At 38.2% G+C, this 16,486-nt stretch overlaps 1 protein-coding gene across 1 annotated transcript; it reads left to right on the forward strand.

The window, feature by feature from the left end:
- The first annotated feature begins 5,946 nt into the window (after positions 1 to 5,946).
- Positions 5,947 to 6,393, forward strand: LOC106412518. Its single transcript, XM_013853426.1, has one exon. The coding sequence runs from the start codon at positions 5,947 to 5,949 to the stop codon at positions 6,391 to 6,393; it is 447 nt and encodes a 148-aa protein (XP_013708880.1).
- Positions 6,394 to 16,486: the final 10,093 nt, after the last annotated feature.

The raw sequence follows: 16,486 nt of genomic DNA on the forward strand, positions 1-16,486 counted from the left end.
GGCATGGCCTGTCTGTTTGGTGATTGGTCTGGGGGTTCTTACTGAAGTAATATGCTACTGGTCGTAGTGCCATCTCCTCCAAAGAGGTGTTTAAGCAAGGATGGCTCCTTTGGAGGTGCTTTGACATCTTTCTTTAAGACCACCTTCTTTTGCTTCATAGGTTCTTTGCTAAATGATGTACCTGTGTCATACCTTTTGGGACTAGACAAGCATATCATGGTAGCCTTGGAAGAATCATAAACAGAGCACACTAATTCATTTAAATTATTTTGTACCTCCTCATGTGCTTGGACCGAAACATCGTCTAGTTTCAATGGATTGCTAGTGGCGGGTTTAGGGATGATTTCTTCTTGTTTTAACCTTGAACCCATGTCTTCCTGGTCCTTACTTAGGCATGCATAATCATTCTTTGGACAAGACAAGTGCATTATACCAGAAGTAGGAAATTTACATACTAAGTGAGATATAACTTCACTAGTTGAATCTGAGTTAACTTCTAGTGAATGAGAAGTCACTACTAGCCTACTTGGACATGTTGCAGCAAAGTGGTATTTCTCATGACATCTATAGCAAACGGATTCTACTGGTTTTGAAGATTTAGAAGACTTACTTGGTTTCTTCTTCTCATGGATCTTATGTGATGGATTGGTGCTTTGCTCTTGAGCTTGGACTTGTACCTCTTTGACCCTTTCTGGTGATGTAGGCTCGGTTTTTTCCTTGATGATGAGTTTAGGCTCCTGGTTTGGTTTTGGGTCGTGGGATTTCTTGAGCTTGACCTTTCGGCTTAGCCTGGTTGCCAATATCATCCGCCTTGGTTAAGGATTAGCGGTACTCTCGAAATAATCCTTTCCATTGATCTCAGCTTCTACTACATACTCCTCACGTAGTATTTCTGTAACGACCCGGTTTCCTTAACTGGTTGGTTTGTTTTTTTTCCTTTAATTAATTTGGATTGAACCAAATTATCTATCCATCTAAACCATTCGTAAACCAATCCTATGTATAAATAGCTATTAACCTAATTTTATTATCATAGGATTTTCTTCTTCTATGTGGAGCCGTCATTGTGCGTTTGCTTGCACCACCCATGTCCTTCTCTTCTTCTCTTCTCTCACGTTCTCTTTGTTTCTTCTTCATTCCCACCTTTCTTCTTCTTCTGTGATTGTTGATAAGTTTGTGTATGGAAGAGGAGCAACCAAGCAGGAGCGTTGCCGAGTTCGTTTCCGTTCACCACCACCGGTTGCGGATCTGTACCGCCATGAGCTGTGAGTCAGCGGAGGTGCAGCCCATGTCGCCGCAGTTGTGATTCCGTCAAGCCGAAGTGAGGTCTAGAGTGTTAAGCGATGCCTTTCATGTTTCTTGCGCAGCAAGCAAGCCATCCTTGAACCGTAGGTTTGACATTATCATCTCTTTTTGTTAACTCTTCCACATCGTGAAATCGCATATCTATGTGCGAGTTTTCTATTTGTACTTTATTTATTTTCATTTCGTTTGGTGTGCCGTCGGCGAGAAGTCGAGATCCATGGCGAAACCCTAGCTTTCTTGCTGATCAAGTCATTTCGGTTATAGTCAGACTCGCTTCTAGTTCTTCTTTATTGGCTAAAGTGAGGGTCTATTATATAAATCCCGTACCAGTATAGAATTTTCTCTATCGTAGTTTAGATTTCGAATCATGATCCGTCTGTTTGAATTGAGTCTGTTGAGTCCTGATTGGTAATAAGTTCATTCATTACAAACCGAAATTAGGGGTCTAGAGGATTCAACCGTTGATTGGATTGTATGATGTTAAGCGATGATATATATATATATGTATAAGTATACATAGTTATGAGTAGGGACTATGTGCGCGGGCGGGGGCTCAGAGATGTCTGGGTTAGCGACGCTACTTTGATTGTGCGGGCGGGGGTTCAGAGACGTCTGGATTAGCGACGCTACTGGTGATGGGCGTGTGGTGCAGAGACGTTTGTACCACGGACGCTACTTGAGAGGGCGGGGGTACAGAGACATATTGTACTAGCGACGCTACGTATTATATATCCATATGAGGAGATGCGGGGTGTATGGACTAGCCATATGCTATCATTGTATTGTTTGTGTTTGTGTGACGCGCTAGGCGTCGTGTGTGTTCATGTTAGAGCTAAACTTCCATAGTGGGAGTTCTATTTACTCAAGTCAGTGGTTTGTGTGTTTAGCATCCCATACCTCACGGAGTAACTCCTCTGTTGCTCACCCCTCCTCTTCCCCTTGCAGGTTAGCTTGCCGAGTGTTCGGATATCTGGACGGTTTGGTGTCTTTGGAATCATTGTATTTTATTTCGATCTTAATTAACTTTTCGATTTAAAGTACTTGGTTTTTAAATTATAAACTCGTTTTATTTGGAAATTATTTGATTAAAAGGTTTGACATTTTATTTGGTTTTATAAATCAGTTTAATTTGATATTTCACCCGTAGTAACACACTGTTCTCGAGAGAGGAGGAGACGGGTGTTATAATATCTTTCATGTCCACCCATGAAGCTTCTATTGGGTGGTCATCGAGCCAGTAATAAGCTTCATGATCCCAATGCCAAAATGCATTGTTAGTAAGAGTATCTTCAGCAATGATCGGTTTCTCTTCTTCTTGAATGTTTCTCTTCTTCTTGAATGTTGTGATGTTTAAACCAATCTTCCATGTCTTGTTCCCACCTTAAGTAAGACTCTTGTCCTTGTTCATAACCTGAGAAACAAATATAATGTGGCTGATGGTCGGCCTCTTACTCATCTTCATCTTCTCCAGCTTCACTTAATGATTATTCCTCTTTAGCAAAGCCATGCCGTTTTTCTGCCTCATCTTCAAAGCTTGTTTCAACATGGCCTAAACTGATTTGATATTCAGTTTCATCTTGTTCATCAACTTCCAGATCAGAGTAATCACACCATGGTCTCTCTTCAGCATAAGACTCTTCTTATTTTGTGCTTCACCGGATTAAGAACATACTTCTCCTCCATAGACTTCACATGTTTCAGAGAAATCTTCTTCTTGCTCACGTTCTTTCTCTAGACTGATTCCTGGTCAGCTTCATGATCCTCACGTTCATTTTGGTCTCCATGGCATTCATCTCCTTTATTGAAACTGATATTTGATTCAGTTTCTCCCTCATACTCTCTTTGATAGCTGCTATCTCCATGTGAGTAATCAGGTGGTTCTGGTTCAGGATATGCTTCAGCAGGGTCATCTCCATACTCTAACATAGAGTAGTTATCATCAGAACATGACCCATCACAGCCATCCTCTTCATTGGACCAAGCTTGGTCGGGTTCATCAAGATCGGAGCCTTGGCTTGATTCATAAGAACTTTCTTCCTCAAAGTAATCTGCCATGGCTTCTCCCCTTATTGGTACCTTTCAAAAACAGAGAATAAGAGTATCAAGTCGTGGCTTAACAAAAGAAAGAAAGAAGAATAAGAAAGAAACAAAAAAATGGAAACTTAGTATTTTTTTTTTTTTTTGAAAGTTTTGAAACAAATGGAAAATTAACTCCTAATTTTTTTTAACTTTATCAAGCAAATCAAGAAATCTACAAAATGGAAATAAATATTTATCTTGGTTTTTCAATTTAAAAGAAACAAAACAAGAAGAGAAAAGGCCCAAAATGACACCAACCCAAGTTTCTCCCACAAAAATAGCACTCAAGGCCCAAAATCACAAAATTAGGTTTCATTAAAAGATTCATTTACCATAATACCCCTTCTTTTATTATCTAATTACATTTTATTTTATTTTTTCTGAAAATAGTAAATTAGGAGATCTTCCTGCCGACGGCTTCTCGATCGGAGTCGATCATCTCTTCCGTCATCATCTCCACTTCTCCAGCGTCGTTCAACCACGGCGAGTCGGCATCATTATCTCCGCCGTCACACAGATCTGTTGCTGCGGTAATCAGAGGAATCCGCCGCCATCCGCCGTAAAAGTATTAAAGGAAATGCTGCTAAGATTCACTTTGGCTGCAAAGGAATCAGATTATTTCGTTGTATCAAAACAGCTAGAATTGGAGATTTCGCTTTACAAGTTTCAGTCGTTGGTACTTCATTGACTATGTGAGAATGTTTTGATTGATTTTGTTTTGTAGCACTATGGAGGTTCTTTGCGTCTGTGGACAATGGAGGTCAAAAGATGCATTCCAGTGGGAGTTTCATGTCGATTTGAACAGGAATGCATCTTTCATTTCCATAGAAGAAGATCTTCAATTTGAAGATTTGATGAAGATTGTCTCTGAATATTTCAAAGAGGAAGTGATTGGTTTGAGTTATGGGATGTCGCTTGACATCAAAAGTATTGTTGAAGGTTTCCCTCCCATCTCCATTGCAAACACTCGCCATCTCATAAGCTTTATTGGGAAGAGATGATCATTTGATGGAACCTGTCGGTTGTGTGTTAAGGTTTGTATGATTGTTTCAACTAAATTACTCAAGATACCTTTCCTAATCACGTATTAAGCCTTTCAGAACGACTTGACTTTTGCAGGTTAATGCTGATTCACCTAGCTGTAACAATCAAGATTCTTATACATTTGCTTCGCCTGTTTCTACTGTCCAGAGAGAAATACAGGTACATCGTTTCTATTTTTGTTTTTGGGTTGTTTGTGTTAGTATGATATTTTAGATTGTTCAGGATAGGCTTTCTAATCAAGTACTAAGCATTCCAAAACAACTTGACTTTTGCAAGTTGATACTGATCCAGCAAGCTGTAACATGCAAACTAGTGATACATTTGCTTCTCATATTTCATTGAATGCCACTCCAGTGTTTCGTTCTACTGTGCAGAGAGAAAAACAGGTACATCATCTCTAATTTCCTTTTTTTTTCTGTTTGTGTTTGTATAATTTTCTTCTTTCTTAGACTGTTCAGGATACGCTTCCTAACCAAGAACTAATCCTTCCAGAACATCTTGATTTTGCAGTGTCTTCTTTATGAACATCTTTGATTTGCAGAAATTATGGAGAAAAGAAAGAAGGTCTCAAACCGAAACAGATCATTGAACAGGTCAGGATTCTGCATGGCGTTCACATCAATTACAAACAAGCTTGGAGAGTGAAAGAAGAAGCTCAGTTTTTGGTTAGAGGGATTCCTGAAGACAGCTATTACAATTTGTCTAGGTGGTTGTACAAAGTCACATAGACAAACCCTGGTTCGTTAACTTATCAACAAGTGGATGCCGCTGGAAAGTTCAAGTATGCATTTGTGGCTTTTGGTCCATCGATAAGGGGATTCTCATTGATGAGGAAAGTTATTGCAGTAGATGGTACATTTCTGAAGGGAAAATTCAATGGGACTTTATTGGCAGCTTGTGCTCAAGATGGGGATTATCATCTATATCCTCTGGCCTTTGCAGTGGTCGACGCAGAAAATGGCGCCTCTTGGAAATGGTTCTTTAGAGGTTTGAGCCAGATGATCCCGGACGCTTCGGATCTTGTTTTTGTATCAGACAGGGCTAACTCCATTGCTTAAGCGCTGGAGGATGTTTATCCCTTATCTCACCATGGAATCTGCAGGATCCCTCTGCTCCGCAACATCACTCCTACATATTCGAAGACTGGTTTGCTACCTCTGGTGGAAAGCGCTGCTGATGCCTACACGTGTCACGAGTTCTGGTTAATCTTCAAGGGCATAAAGAATTAATGTCCTGAATTGGCTAAGTATCTGGAAGATTCAGATTTTAGGAAGTGGGCACGATGCTTTGCGCCTGCGAACAGGTACAATATCATGACTACCAACATTGCAGAGTCTCTCAATTCTATGTTGAAGCTGCCTCGTGAGTTGCCACTGATCTCTCTCCTTGAGACAATCAGATTGACACTCACCACTTGGTTTTTTGAGCGACGCAAAGCGGCTGCGAAACATAAGCACCTTGTTACTCCAAAAGTTGTGCAGAAGTTGGTATCCAGGTTTGGGGCTGCAATGGTGCTGAATGTGTATCAAGTTGATCAAAATTGAGTTTGAGGTGAAGGATGAAACTATGAAGTATGTTGTTGATTTGGAGAAGCGGCATTGCACTTGTAATATTTTCGACATTGACAAGATTCCCTGCATTCATGCAATTGCTGCTGCTAAGTATATTAAGAGAGATGAAAACCGTTACGTCAATACTTCTCACTTGACAGAAACGTGGGCTAAAGCCTATGCCGAAAACATACACCCTGGTGGAGAGTTGTCAACGTCCACCTATCCAGCGAATATTGACGAACTGTCTTCCCCACCTCCAGCTACCAAAGAGAGAAGTGGACGTCCTCCTACAAAGAGAAAGAGATCCGTTGGTGAGTTTGGTGTTCCTGGATCTAAATCTCAGTCCCACAAGTGCAGCAGATGTGGCATAGGAGGACACAACAAGATCACATGCAAGAGGCCTATAGGATGAAGATCTTTATTCATCGTTGCTCTATTTTTTTTTCATTTCCATGTTTTTTACATTTTTTTTGATCATTCATGGATGTTGGTTATTTGATGGTTACATGATATGGACCAGACCATATATACATTTGCCTTTTGGAACCCTATTCTGAATAAGTATGATGTCTTCCAACTTTTGTAATATACAACCTAGGTTTTAATGCATTACTCTCCAAAACTCCAAATCACAATTTGAAATTTCCTTATTTTTTGTACTATACAATCTTATCTTTTGATCTCATTTCAATTTTAGTTCAAACTTCTTTGCTAGAAAAAAACACAGTAATATTCAACTATTCTGGAATTCCATCCTGAAAATCAGAGTTTCTTTCTAAAGTTTATAATATAACATTTGCGGTTAAATTCATTTATGTGGACACATATATCAGATGATTCACCTCAGTCTAGCGGCTAAACCACCTATCTTTCCAAATCTGAAACACTTGTCCCGACCTGGGTTCGATTCCCCTTGGAATCAGATTTTTTTAAAAAAATTATAGTTGAATACAGGTAAAATAAATATATTCCCTTACTTATATCACCTAACGATTGAAACACACTTGGTCTAGTGGTAGACCTTATTCCGCCTTTCCACCCAGACATTTCAGGTTCGAATCCTGGGAGATGTGTATATTTTTATTTTTATTTTTTCTCCAAATTTGCTAATCACAATTTGTACGGTTAAATATGTTTATGTAGAAGAATCTACCAGATGATTCTCCTCGGCCTAGCGGCTAAACCACCTATCTTTCGAAACTGAAACACTTGTCCCGACCTGGGTTCGATTCCCCTTGGAATCAGATTTTTTTTTAACGGTTCATTTCTAAAAGAGACATCATTTATCTCAGTAACCGTTCAATAATCGAAAGGTTGCTTTCTAAACCATTTCATTGTAATCGAAGGGTTACTTTTTGTTCTATATATACAAGGGACGATATCAAATCTCTTTTTTACTGACTTCATTTCTTCTGTGTTTATTCTTTTCGATCTGAATTAGTTTTCGTTTTTTCTCATTCATTCAACTTACAAACTTTTCTCTAGATCTATTATATTGTAAACTGCTGCTTTTCGATTTAACATCCTGGTTTCGATTTTGTTGCAGCATCAAGTTTCAATGGAAGGTTCAAAGAAGATGATGAAGCGTCCCATAAAGGAGGTTTACGGATCTGATGCTTCCGAAGGTTTCAACAAAGGAAAGGCGAAAACTGTGGAACGTTACAGGGCTCTTCTTCGTTTGTCCAACGAACACAGGCTATCTGAAATTGAATTGCATCAGGCAGCCAGCAAAGCAAATTCCATTGCTTCCCAAATCGAGTTGCTTAAAGAGATTATCAAGGCTAAAGGAAAATTTGACTTCACTGCTGAGTTGGAAAAACTCAAAGAATAACTCATGGAAGCGGATGGAATGCTTGCTGATGTGAAGGTCAAAGTCCCTGATTAGTGTAAGCTTGAGGAAAAGTGGCTGTTGGATGAGTAATCTCATGTTATGATCTTCTCTTTTTTAATGTTTTAAGAAACCACATTATGATTTGTTTTAAGAAACCACATTATGATTTATTTTAAGAAACCACATTATGAGTAATCTCATGTTATCATCATCTCTTGTGTTGTGTTTCAGTCAAAACAAAACAAAAACACTGATTAGAATGTAGAGGATTAGTGGTCTTATATCTGGCTAATCTCGGTTTAATATTCGTTTCTGGAAAGCCATCCTGAATTTGACAAATGATATAATATGCTTACTTATTTCAATGGTAACTCTATTTTCAATTCATTCACACTCATATTCAGCTTAATCTCTCGTAAATCTACAAAAGTATAAAACTTTGTCCAATCATAAGCATGATTCATCAACAATTTAAACTTTACAAGAACAAGGTGAAGGCTGATTTTGTGAAGGATAGGAGGAGGGTGAAGCGTGAGTATGATGAGTTTAACATTTGCGGTTAAATTCATTTATGTGGACACATATATCATATGATTCACCTCAGCCTAGCGGCTAAACCACCTATCTTTCCAAATCTGAAAAACTTGTCTCAACATGGGTTCGATTCCCCTTGGAATCAGATAATTTTTTTTAAATTATAGTTAAATACAGATAAAAGAAATATATTTCATTACTTACATCACCTAACGATTGAAACACACTTGGTCTAGTGGTAGACCTTATTCTGCCTTTCCTCCCACACATTTCAGGTTCGAATCCTGGGAGATGTGTATATTTTTTTTTTCTCCAAATTTTGCTAATCACAATTTGTACGGTTAAATATGTTTATGTGGAAGAATCTACCAGATGATTCTCCTCGGCCTAGCGGCTAAACCACCTATCTTTTGAAACTGAAACACTTGTCCCGACCTGGGTTCGATTACCCTTGGAATCAGATTTTTTTTTTAACGTTTCTGGAAAACCATCCTGAATTTGACAAATGATATACTATGCTTACTTATTTCTATGGTAACTCTATTTTCAATTCATTCACACTCATATTCAGCTCAATCTCTCGTAAATCTACAAAAGTATAAAACTTTGTCCAATCATAAGCATGATTCATCAACAATTTAAACTTTTCACCGTAGATTCACATAGAGAAACAAGAACAGACTGCTTAAACAATAGAGCAACCATCCTAACACATCAGAACATAGCACAATCCTATGAAAGTAGACATTAAACAGACACAAACATATAACAGAAACTGAATGATCACCTTCTGCAACCTTCCTGGAAATCTTTATCCATAAACTGATCGAACATCTCACAACATAGCTTGCTTCGTAAATCCATCGCAGTATCATCATTTATACTGGATATTTTCTTCAATCCTAATGACTTGCATTCTAGCATCTTGACAACAAAGAGACCACAATTGAAAGGAAGTTTTATCTTCGGGAGCCCTTCTGCCTTCTTAACTTGAAACGGGACGATATCGTTGACGTTATCTCTTCATTCATCATTTCCAACTTTATGGCAGGAATCAACACTGTCAGAACACAAAAAAAATGTTTTCATATTCGTTTCTGGAAAGCCATTCTGAATTTGACAAATGATATCCTATGCTTACTCATTTCAATGATAACTCTATTTTCACATAGAGAAACAAGAACAGAGCGCTTAACAACAGAGCAACAATCCTAACACATCATAACAGAGCAAAATCCTAAGAAATAAGACATTAAACAGACACAAACATTTACCTGCCAGTTTTTGGATTAGAGGGTTTTCTTTAACCTTGTGAACGCCACAATGAAAGATTGTGATTGTGTTCTCCATCAGATGTATCTCCACCCCAATGAAGTGATCCACAAGTCTTTCATGAACGACACCATAGACAATGTCAACATCTTGCATCCACATCTTATTTGGACGTATTAAACCTCTCACAACTTCGCCTACCCAACCCTTTAAGATGTTTATTCCTTTTTTATCTGGCTTCTGGAGATTTTCATAACTGTATCCAACCGTTTCTAAGAACTGGACTGGTACAAAGCAAGCTTTTGGGATACCTTGCTCGCTGAACCAAGAAGATTGCTCAATTCTCTTTTCATTTAGCATTGCAAATGCAACATCTACGTGCTGCCAAAGTAACAATATAGTTATAAGATTTCATAGACACAGTGGAATTTTGACACAATCGAATAAACAAGAATAACATCACGCTATGTAACCACCGAAACCAACTTTCTTTTTTGACAAAATCCACAATTGCAATAACAAGAACATCTAGTATAGCTCAACCTAATCTCTTCCTATTCATATGCACAAAGAATAGTTATGGATATGAAACATATTTTAAATTAATTACCTTTTTTTTAGATTGTTTTCTGCATAGTCAAGGTATTCAAAGAAATCTTTCTCTATTTTGTTTCCATTGATATAGAGAGGCATGTACTTGACAAAAGTTAAAAATATCAATCAAATCTCTGTCAAAATAAATTACGAATATTTTATACAAGGGCAAAATTTGCTTACACATAATGTATGCCGCATAGCTGCATCCAATATCCAAGCCTTGAAAACAGAGGAAATTCAGGTGTCACAAATGAGATCAATAGGAAGGATAACCTCAGGTGTTATAGGCATAGGAGGGTTTCTAGGTACTATTCACCTCTTCTCTTCTCGTTGAAGAAAAGCAAGACGATCTACTGGCTGAGCAGTTGCTTTCCTCTTCATACCAATAACAGGCTTCCCCTTTAATTAAAAACAAATACAAAGTATCTTAGAAAGACAAAAATTCAATATCATTTTATCTTTTATTCATGCATGCCTTCTTAATATGATGTATAAATATTTCATACCTTTTTTGCATTATCTACTGGTTGAGCAGTTGCTTTCCTCTTCATACCAACAACAGGCTTCCCCTTTAATTTAAAACAAATACAAAGTATCTTAGAAAGACCAAAATTCAGGATCATTTTATCTTTTATTCATGAAAGTCTTCCTAATATGATGTATAAATATTCCATACCTTTTTTGCATGATCGTCTTGTCTTGGCTTCACACTCTGAGTCTGCTGTACTTCTATCTGAGAAACAAAACCGATATATCATAATATTGAAGTGAACTTCAATCTAAGTGGATCTTAGGCATTTGGTTTACCTCTTTTTCCATCTTCCAAACACCATCTACCCATTCTTTAGGTATGCGAAGATCAGAAAGGTTGAACTGAATGAATTCAGTAGAACTGTTGAAACGGACAGAATATATGTCATTACTTAAAATTATATGAACTTCTCCACTGCACCAGCCGTCATTGTGGTACGCCTCCACCTTATCCATCAGTTCAAAACCATTTGTATCTCCAGGTGGTGGTTGAGGACGGATACTGTCAATGGACACACTTTCCTGAAGTTTCTTTGTCTTTTTCTCTTTGTCCTGAAACTGTGTTGAGTACTCAACCTTCAACATCTCAACCCCATTTCGAATATCTGTCTTCAACACAATTTCTAGATACCATTTCACATATTTGTCTTCATCTTTTTATGCAATCTCCACACTAGCACCGACATCAAAGTGAGTTTGAACTCTGGTTTCTTCGTTATGTGATGATTTTTATTCAAGGATATAAGTCATTTTTTATAGTCAAACAAGAAAAAATAGGAAGGCAATCCTAAATATGTATAACATCAATAAGTAATACCTTATTTTGCTCTCTTAAATTTTTTGCGCGAGCTCGAGTAAGGCGCTGTGTGTCCGAAATGTTTTGTGAAATGTTCTCATTCATAGGCTCCTTAGTATCCTGAAGTCAGGAATGGGAACATGAACACGTACAAGGGTTTCTAAAAATTAATTGAAAAGTCCAAGATGTTTTTGAGCATGTACCTGCTGCGTCTGATCTGGATTGGCTTCACCTTGTCTGGAAGCCGTCTCATGCAATGGAGTATGTGCAAGTACAACAAAAATCAGGATGTCAATCCTAAATATGCATAGAGAATTGTAGTTCAACTTATCTAAGATATATAAATTACCTCATCTGCCATCTTCCACACTCCATCTAGCCATTCTCTATGAATTCTCAAATCTGAAGCTTTGAATTCAAGTGTTTCCATCGAGCTATTCAGATAAACAGAAAATGTGTTCTCACCCAGAATCATTCTGACTTGTCCACTGCTCCAGCCTTTACTGTAAAATGCCTCAACATTATCCATCATCTCAAACTTCTTTTCTCTGTCATCAGCGGGTGGCTTAGGGCGGATTTTGTCTGCTGTTACAGTAACTCTCTTTTGGTCCGCAAACAGTGTTACTGCCACCTTCTCTACCCCATCACACAGATTTGTAGCAAATACATTTCCAGGATACCAGATTCGACAAGTAGCGTCATCGCTAGTTGCAATCTCAACATCTGCCCCGTTTTCAAAGAGAGTAGAAAGTGGTGAAGATGCACTTGTCTGAAGATGCTGTGTTTCTTCAATAACTCGTGAGATTAGTGAAGAGACTGGAGAGGAAGGTGTGTTATGCACAGCATGTGTATCGTCCTGTAATAAAATAAAAGAGGTAGTTATGAATGAGTTTCTACGATTTAAAGTTTAAGTTGAAGCTATGAAAGAGTTTTTATGCTTACCTGTTTATTGGTTGCTGAAATTATTTCAGTCAAATGCTCTTTATTGGTTGCTGAAATGATTTCAGCCAAAGGCTCTGTAGAGTCATACGTTCCCTCTGTTACCATCTGCAAAACAAAAAAAAAAGCCAGGAATGAGATCATGAACAAGTACAAAAGCTTCCAAAAATTAATGTAAAAGTCCAAGATTTTTTTTGAGCATGTACCTGCTGCGTCTGAATTGGAGTAAAAAATAGAGTCTCAATACTCTGTGGAGCTATTGGAGAGACAGGTATCTCATTCGTTGCCTCTGTTCCCACCTGCAAAGCAGAGAAAAACAGGATCAGGATTTGGATCATGAACAAACACATATATCAACTTAAACAAAGTTTAAGTTGAATCTATGAAAGAGTTTTTATGCTTACCTGTTTATTGGTTGCTGAAATTATTTCAGTCAAAGGCTCTTTATTGGTTGCTGAAGTGATTCCAGTCAAAGGCTCTGTAGAGTCATACGTTCCCTCTGTTACCATCTGCAAAACAAAAAAAAAAGTCAGGAATGGGATCATGAACAAGTACAAAAGCTTCCAAAAATTAATGTAAAAGTCCAAGATTTTTTTGAGCATGTACCTGCTGCGTCTGAATTGGAGTAAAAACTGGAGTCTCAATACTCTGTGGAGCTATTGGAGAGACAGGTGTCTCATTCGTTGCCTCTGTTCCCACCTGCAAAGCAGAGAAAAACAGGATTTGGATCATGAACAAGTACAAAAGCTTCCAAAAATTAATTGAAAAGTCCAAGATTTTTTTGAGCATGTACCTGTTGCGTCAGAACTGGAGTAAAAACTTGAGTCTCAATGATCACAGTCGCAGGCTCTGTAGCATCCTGGGAAAAACATTTTCTCATTAGTTTCTCTACCAAAATACCATCAACTATAATTTTAGAAAAAAAAATCTTACTTCATCGCTAAGATTTTCTTTTTCATTAGCATTGGATGGCGTCTCATATGATCGCTCTGGGTCATTCTGCAAGAAAATCAGTAATGCCTTTATATGTACAAAAGCTTACAAAGCTACTTGTATACTCCAAGTGTAAATCAATATTTTTGAGCATATACCTCTGGTGTCAAATTAGGAGAGAATTCTTGAGTCTGAAGGGAAGGTGTCTCATTCAATGGCTCTCTCCCACTCTGCAAAATTCAGGAAAGGTCATCCCAAATGTGCACAAAAGCTTCCAAACATTACTTCAAAACTCAAAATGTAAAACAATATCTTGAGCATATACCTCTCGTGGCAAATTAGGAGAGAATTCTTGAGTCTGAAGGGAAGGGGTCTCATTAAATGGCTCTCTCCCAGTCTGCAAAAAATCAGGAAAAGTCATCCCAAGTGTGTTCAAAAGCTTCCAAACATTACTTCAAAACTCAAAATGTAAAACAATATCTTGAGCATATACCTCTCGTGGCAAATTAGGAGAGAATTCTTGAGTCTGAAGGGAAGGGGTCTCATTAAATGGCTCTCTCCCAGTCTGCAAAAAATCAGGAAAGGTCATCCCAAGTGTGTTCAAAAGCTTCCAAACATTACTTCAAAACTCAAAATGCAAAACAATATCTTGAGCATATACCTCTCGTGGCAAATTAGGAGAGAATTCTTGAGTCTGAAGGGAAGGGGTCTCAGGCTGTTGAGACATTGGAGATAAAGGTGTCCCACTGGATCGCTGTGTGTCAAAAATTAGGAAGACATTCAAGAACAGTACAAGATTTTCCAAAAATTACTTGAAAAGTCCAAATGCAAAACAAGATTTTTTGAGAGTTTACCTGTTGTGTCACATTAGTGGGAAAAACTGGAGTCTAAGTGTGTGGAGCAACATTCTGGTTTCCTTCCAACTCTGACACACGGGCTCTAAGCTCCATGTTCTCTGCTTCCAGTAAGGACATTCGATCCTTCATGCTCTTGGCATTCTCCATCATTAACTCGATGATCTTGTTCAGTTTGGTATTTTCTGAGTCCTCCTCAATCGAAGTAGAAGCTTGGCTAGTCTCCACATTTTCCGTCATATGAATCGTCATATGAATAAGAGCATCCAATGTGTCCAATGTGTCTACAGACCTATTTTTCCAATCATCGGCTTTAAACTTGTACCCTTTCTTGGATATATCTTTCACAGATTCCAACTCGTCACTATGTTCGTCTTCCATGGAGACATCATCTTCTGGATCATGAGGAATAGGAGGTAGGATGCATGTGACCTTCAGCTGAAAGCATAAAAAAAAGAAAAACCAATGAGAATAAGTTTTTAAAAAGAAGAAGCGAAATAAACAGAGAAAGATATCAAAACAAGGTCACTGTAAAAGCTTACCTTTTTATGAGCTTCAATCTGTAAAACCCGTTCAAGTGATGGATTTTCTAGCTCAGTGTATTTCTCACACAAGTAAATCGGTCCAGGAACATCAACAGTCGGTGCCCAATTACTGAACTTATCTCGTAGCAAGGGAATGGACTCTAGTATCCAAAGATGGAATACTAGAGGATAACCTTGCAACTCGAATTTTGAAGTATCCTCCAGGTGGTTTGCGACAGCTTTTTGAATTGACCTCAGGAGCACCAGGTAAGCGTCTCTTCCCCATGGATACATCATATCCTTTGCTTTGTTGACATACTCCAAAGGGAAAGTCCCTTTGTTGTTCTTCGACAGCAATATGCTCTCTACCAGGAGGAGCATTAGGAGGCAAACTCTCTCATCAGAAGCATCTACTTTTGTCTTTTTGAGCTGGTTCAACACGTCGCTTAACTTATGAGTACGCCCCTTTAGCAAGTCCCACTCATATTCCCCTCGTGGTCCTTCTACTTCACCATTACATTTCAAACCGGTCACCATGTGAAATTCTCTTATAGAGAACTTCATTGGCTGACCAGCGAAATGGAACCAGGCTTCATTATTTTTTACAGTAACGATGCTTCTTGGGAGAATACCGTAGACAGTCTTTCCTGATAATTTCATTTCACTCCTCCCACTGAGCCTCATTACAGGTCCCAAAAACCCTCGTACTCTCTCAATCTCATCTGCTGTTAGAATACTCTCAACAATGGAGATATACATCGAGGTTGAATCTTGGTTTATTGACACCTTTTTTTCCTTTGGCTCTGAACCAATAGGGTACTTCAGCTCAGGCAGAGTTAGTGTGAGAGGTACTGAATCTTCCATGTATTTCTATCCTGCGTAAACAAGGGGAAAAAAAATTTCAAACTTTTCTGGAAGGCTTTCCTAAAACAATACAAACCCTTCCTGAATTGAGAAAAAGAAACACACACATACTTTCACCATCCTATCCATTATCAATACAACTCTATCAATACCTCAGACCCAAATTCAAAAGCAACACGAACTAGGAAGGATATAAGTCATTTTTTATAGTAAAACAAGAAAAATTAAGAAGGCAATCCTAAATATGTATAACTCTATCAATACCTCAGACCTCAGACCCAAATTCAAAAGCAACACGAACTAAAAACACACACTCGGGAACTCTCGGATTTCACCAAGCAAGAAGTAGTAGACAACGAGATCACTCACAAAGAAGCTTGAATCTGCAACATACCTCAAAGAGATGGTTTATGTCAGAGAATATTTGAGCTCCAACAACTTTGTTTTCCCACAATTCAAAAGCCTTTGCTTTGAGCTCAAACAACTTAAGGATATTTGCTTCACTGGAAAACAAACGCAAGCTTCTCGGGTTAATAGGAAACAGTACCAAACAAATCAAATTCAACTTTTCGATTAGGAAAGCTAAGCTAAACAAATCAAATTCAACATTCAATAGAGTTGAACAAACAACATAAATGAATATGCAAAGTAGAAATCAAAATCAAAAACCCTAATTTCAAAATCCCCAAATTTTATAGAGAAAACTCTAATTTTAAAAGCTTACATCGTGATTTGTTTGCAACGGGATTTGTGTCCGAATTTGAGAGTAAAGAGTGTGACGGTGGTGGTTCTGTGCGATTTTTCTCCGGCGGCGCCTCAGTGGAGGCCTC

Source organism: Brassica napus, chromosome C8 (assembly GCF_020379485.1).
Source record: "Brassica napus cultivar Da-Ae chromosome C8, Da-Ae, whole genome shotgun sequence".
NCBI classification, from domain to species: domain Eukaryota; kingdom Viridiplantae; phylum Streptophyta; class Magnoliopsida; order Brassicales; family Brassicaceae; genus Brassica; species Brassica napus.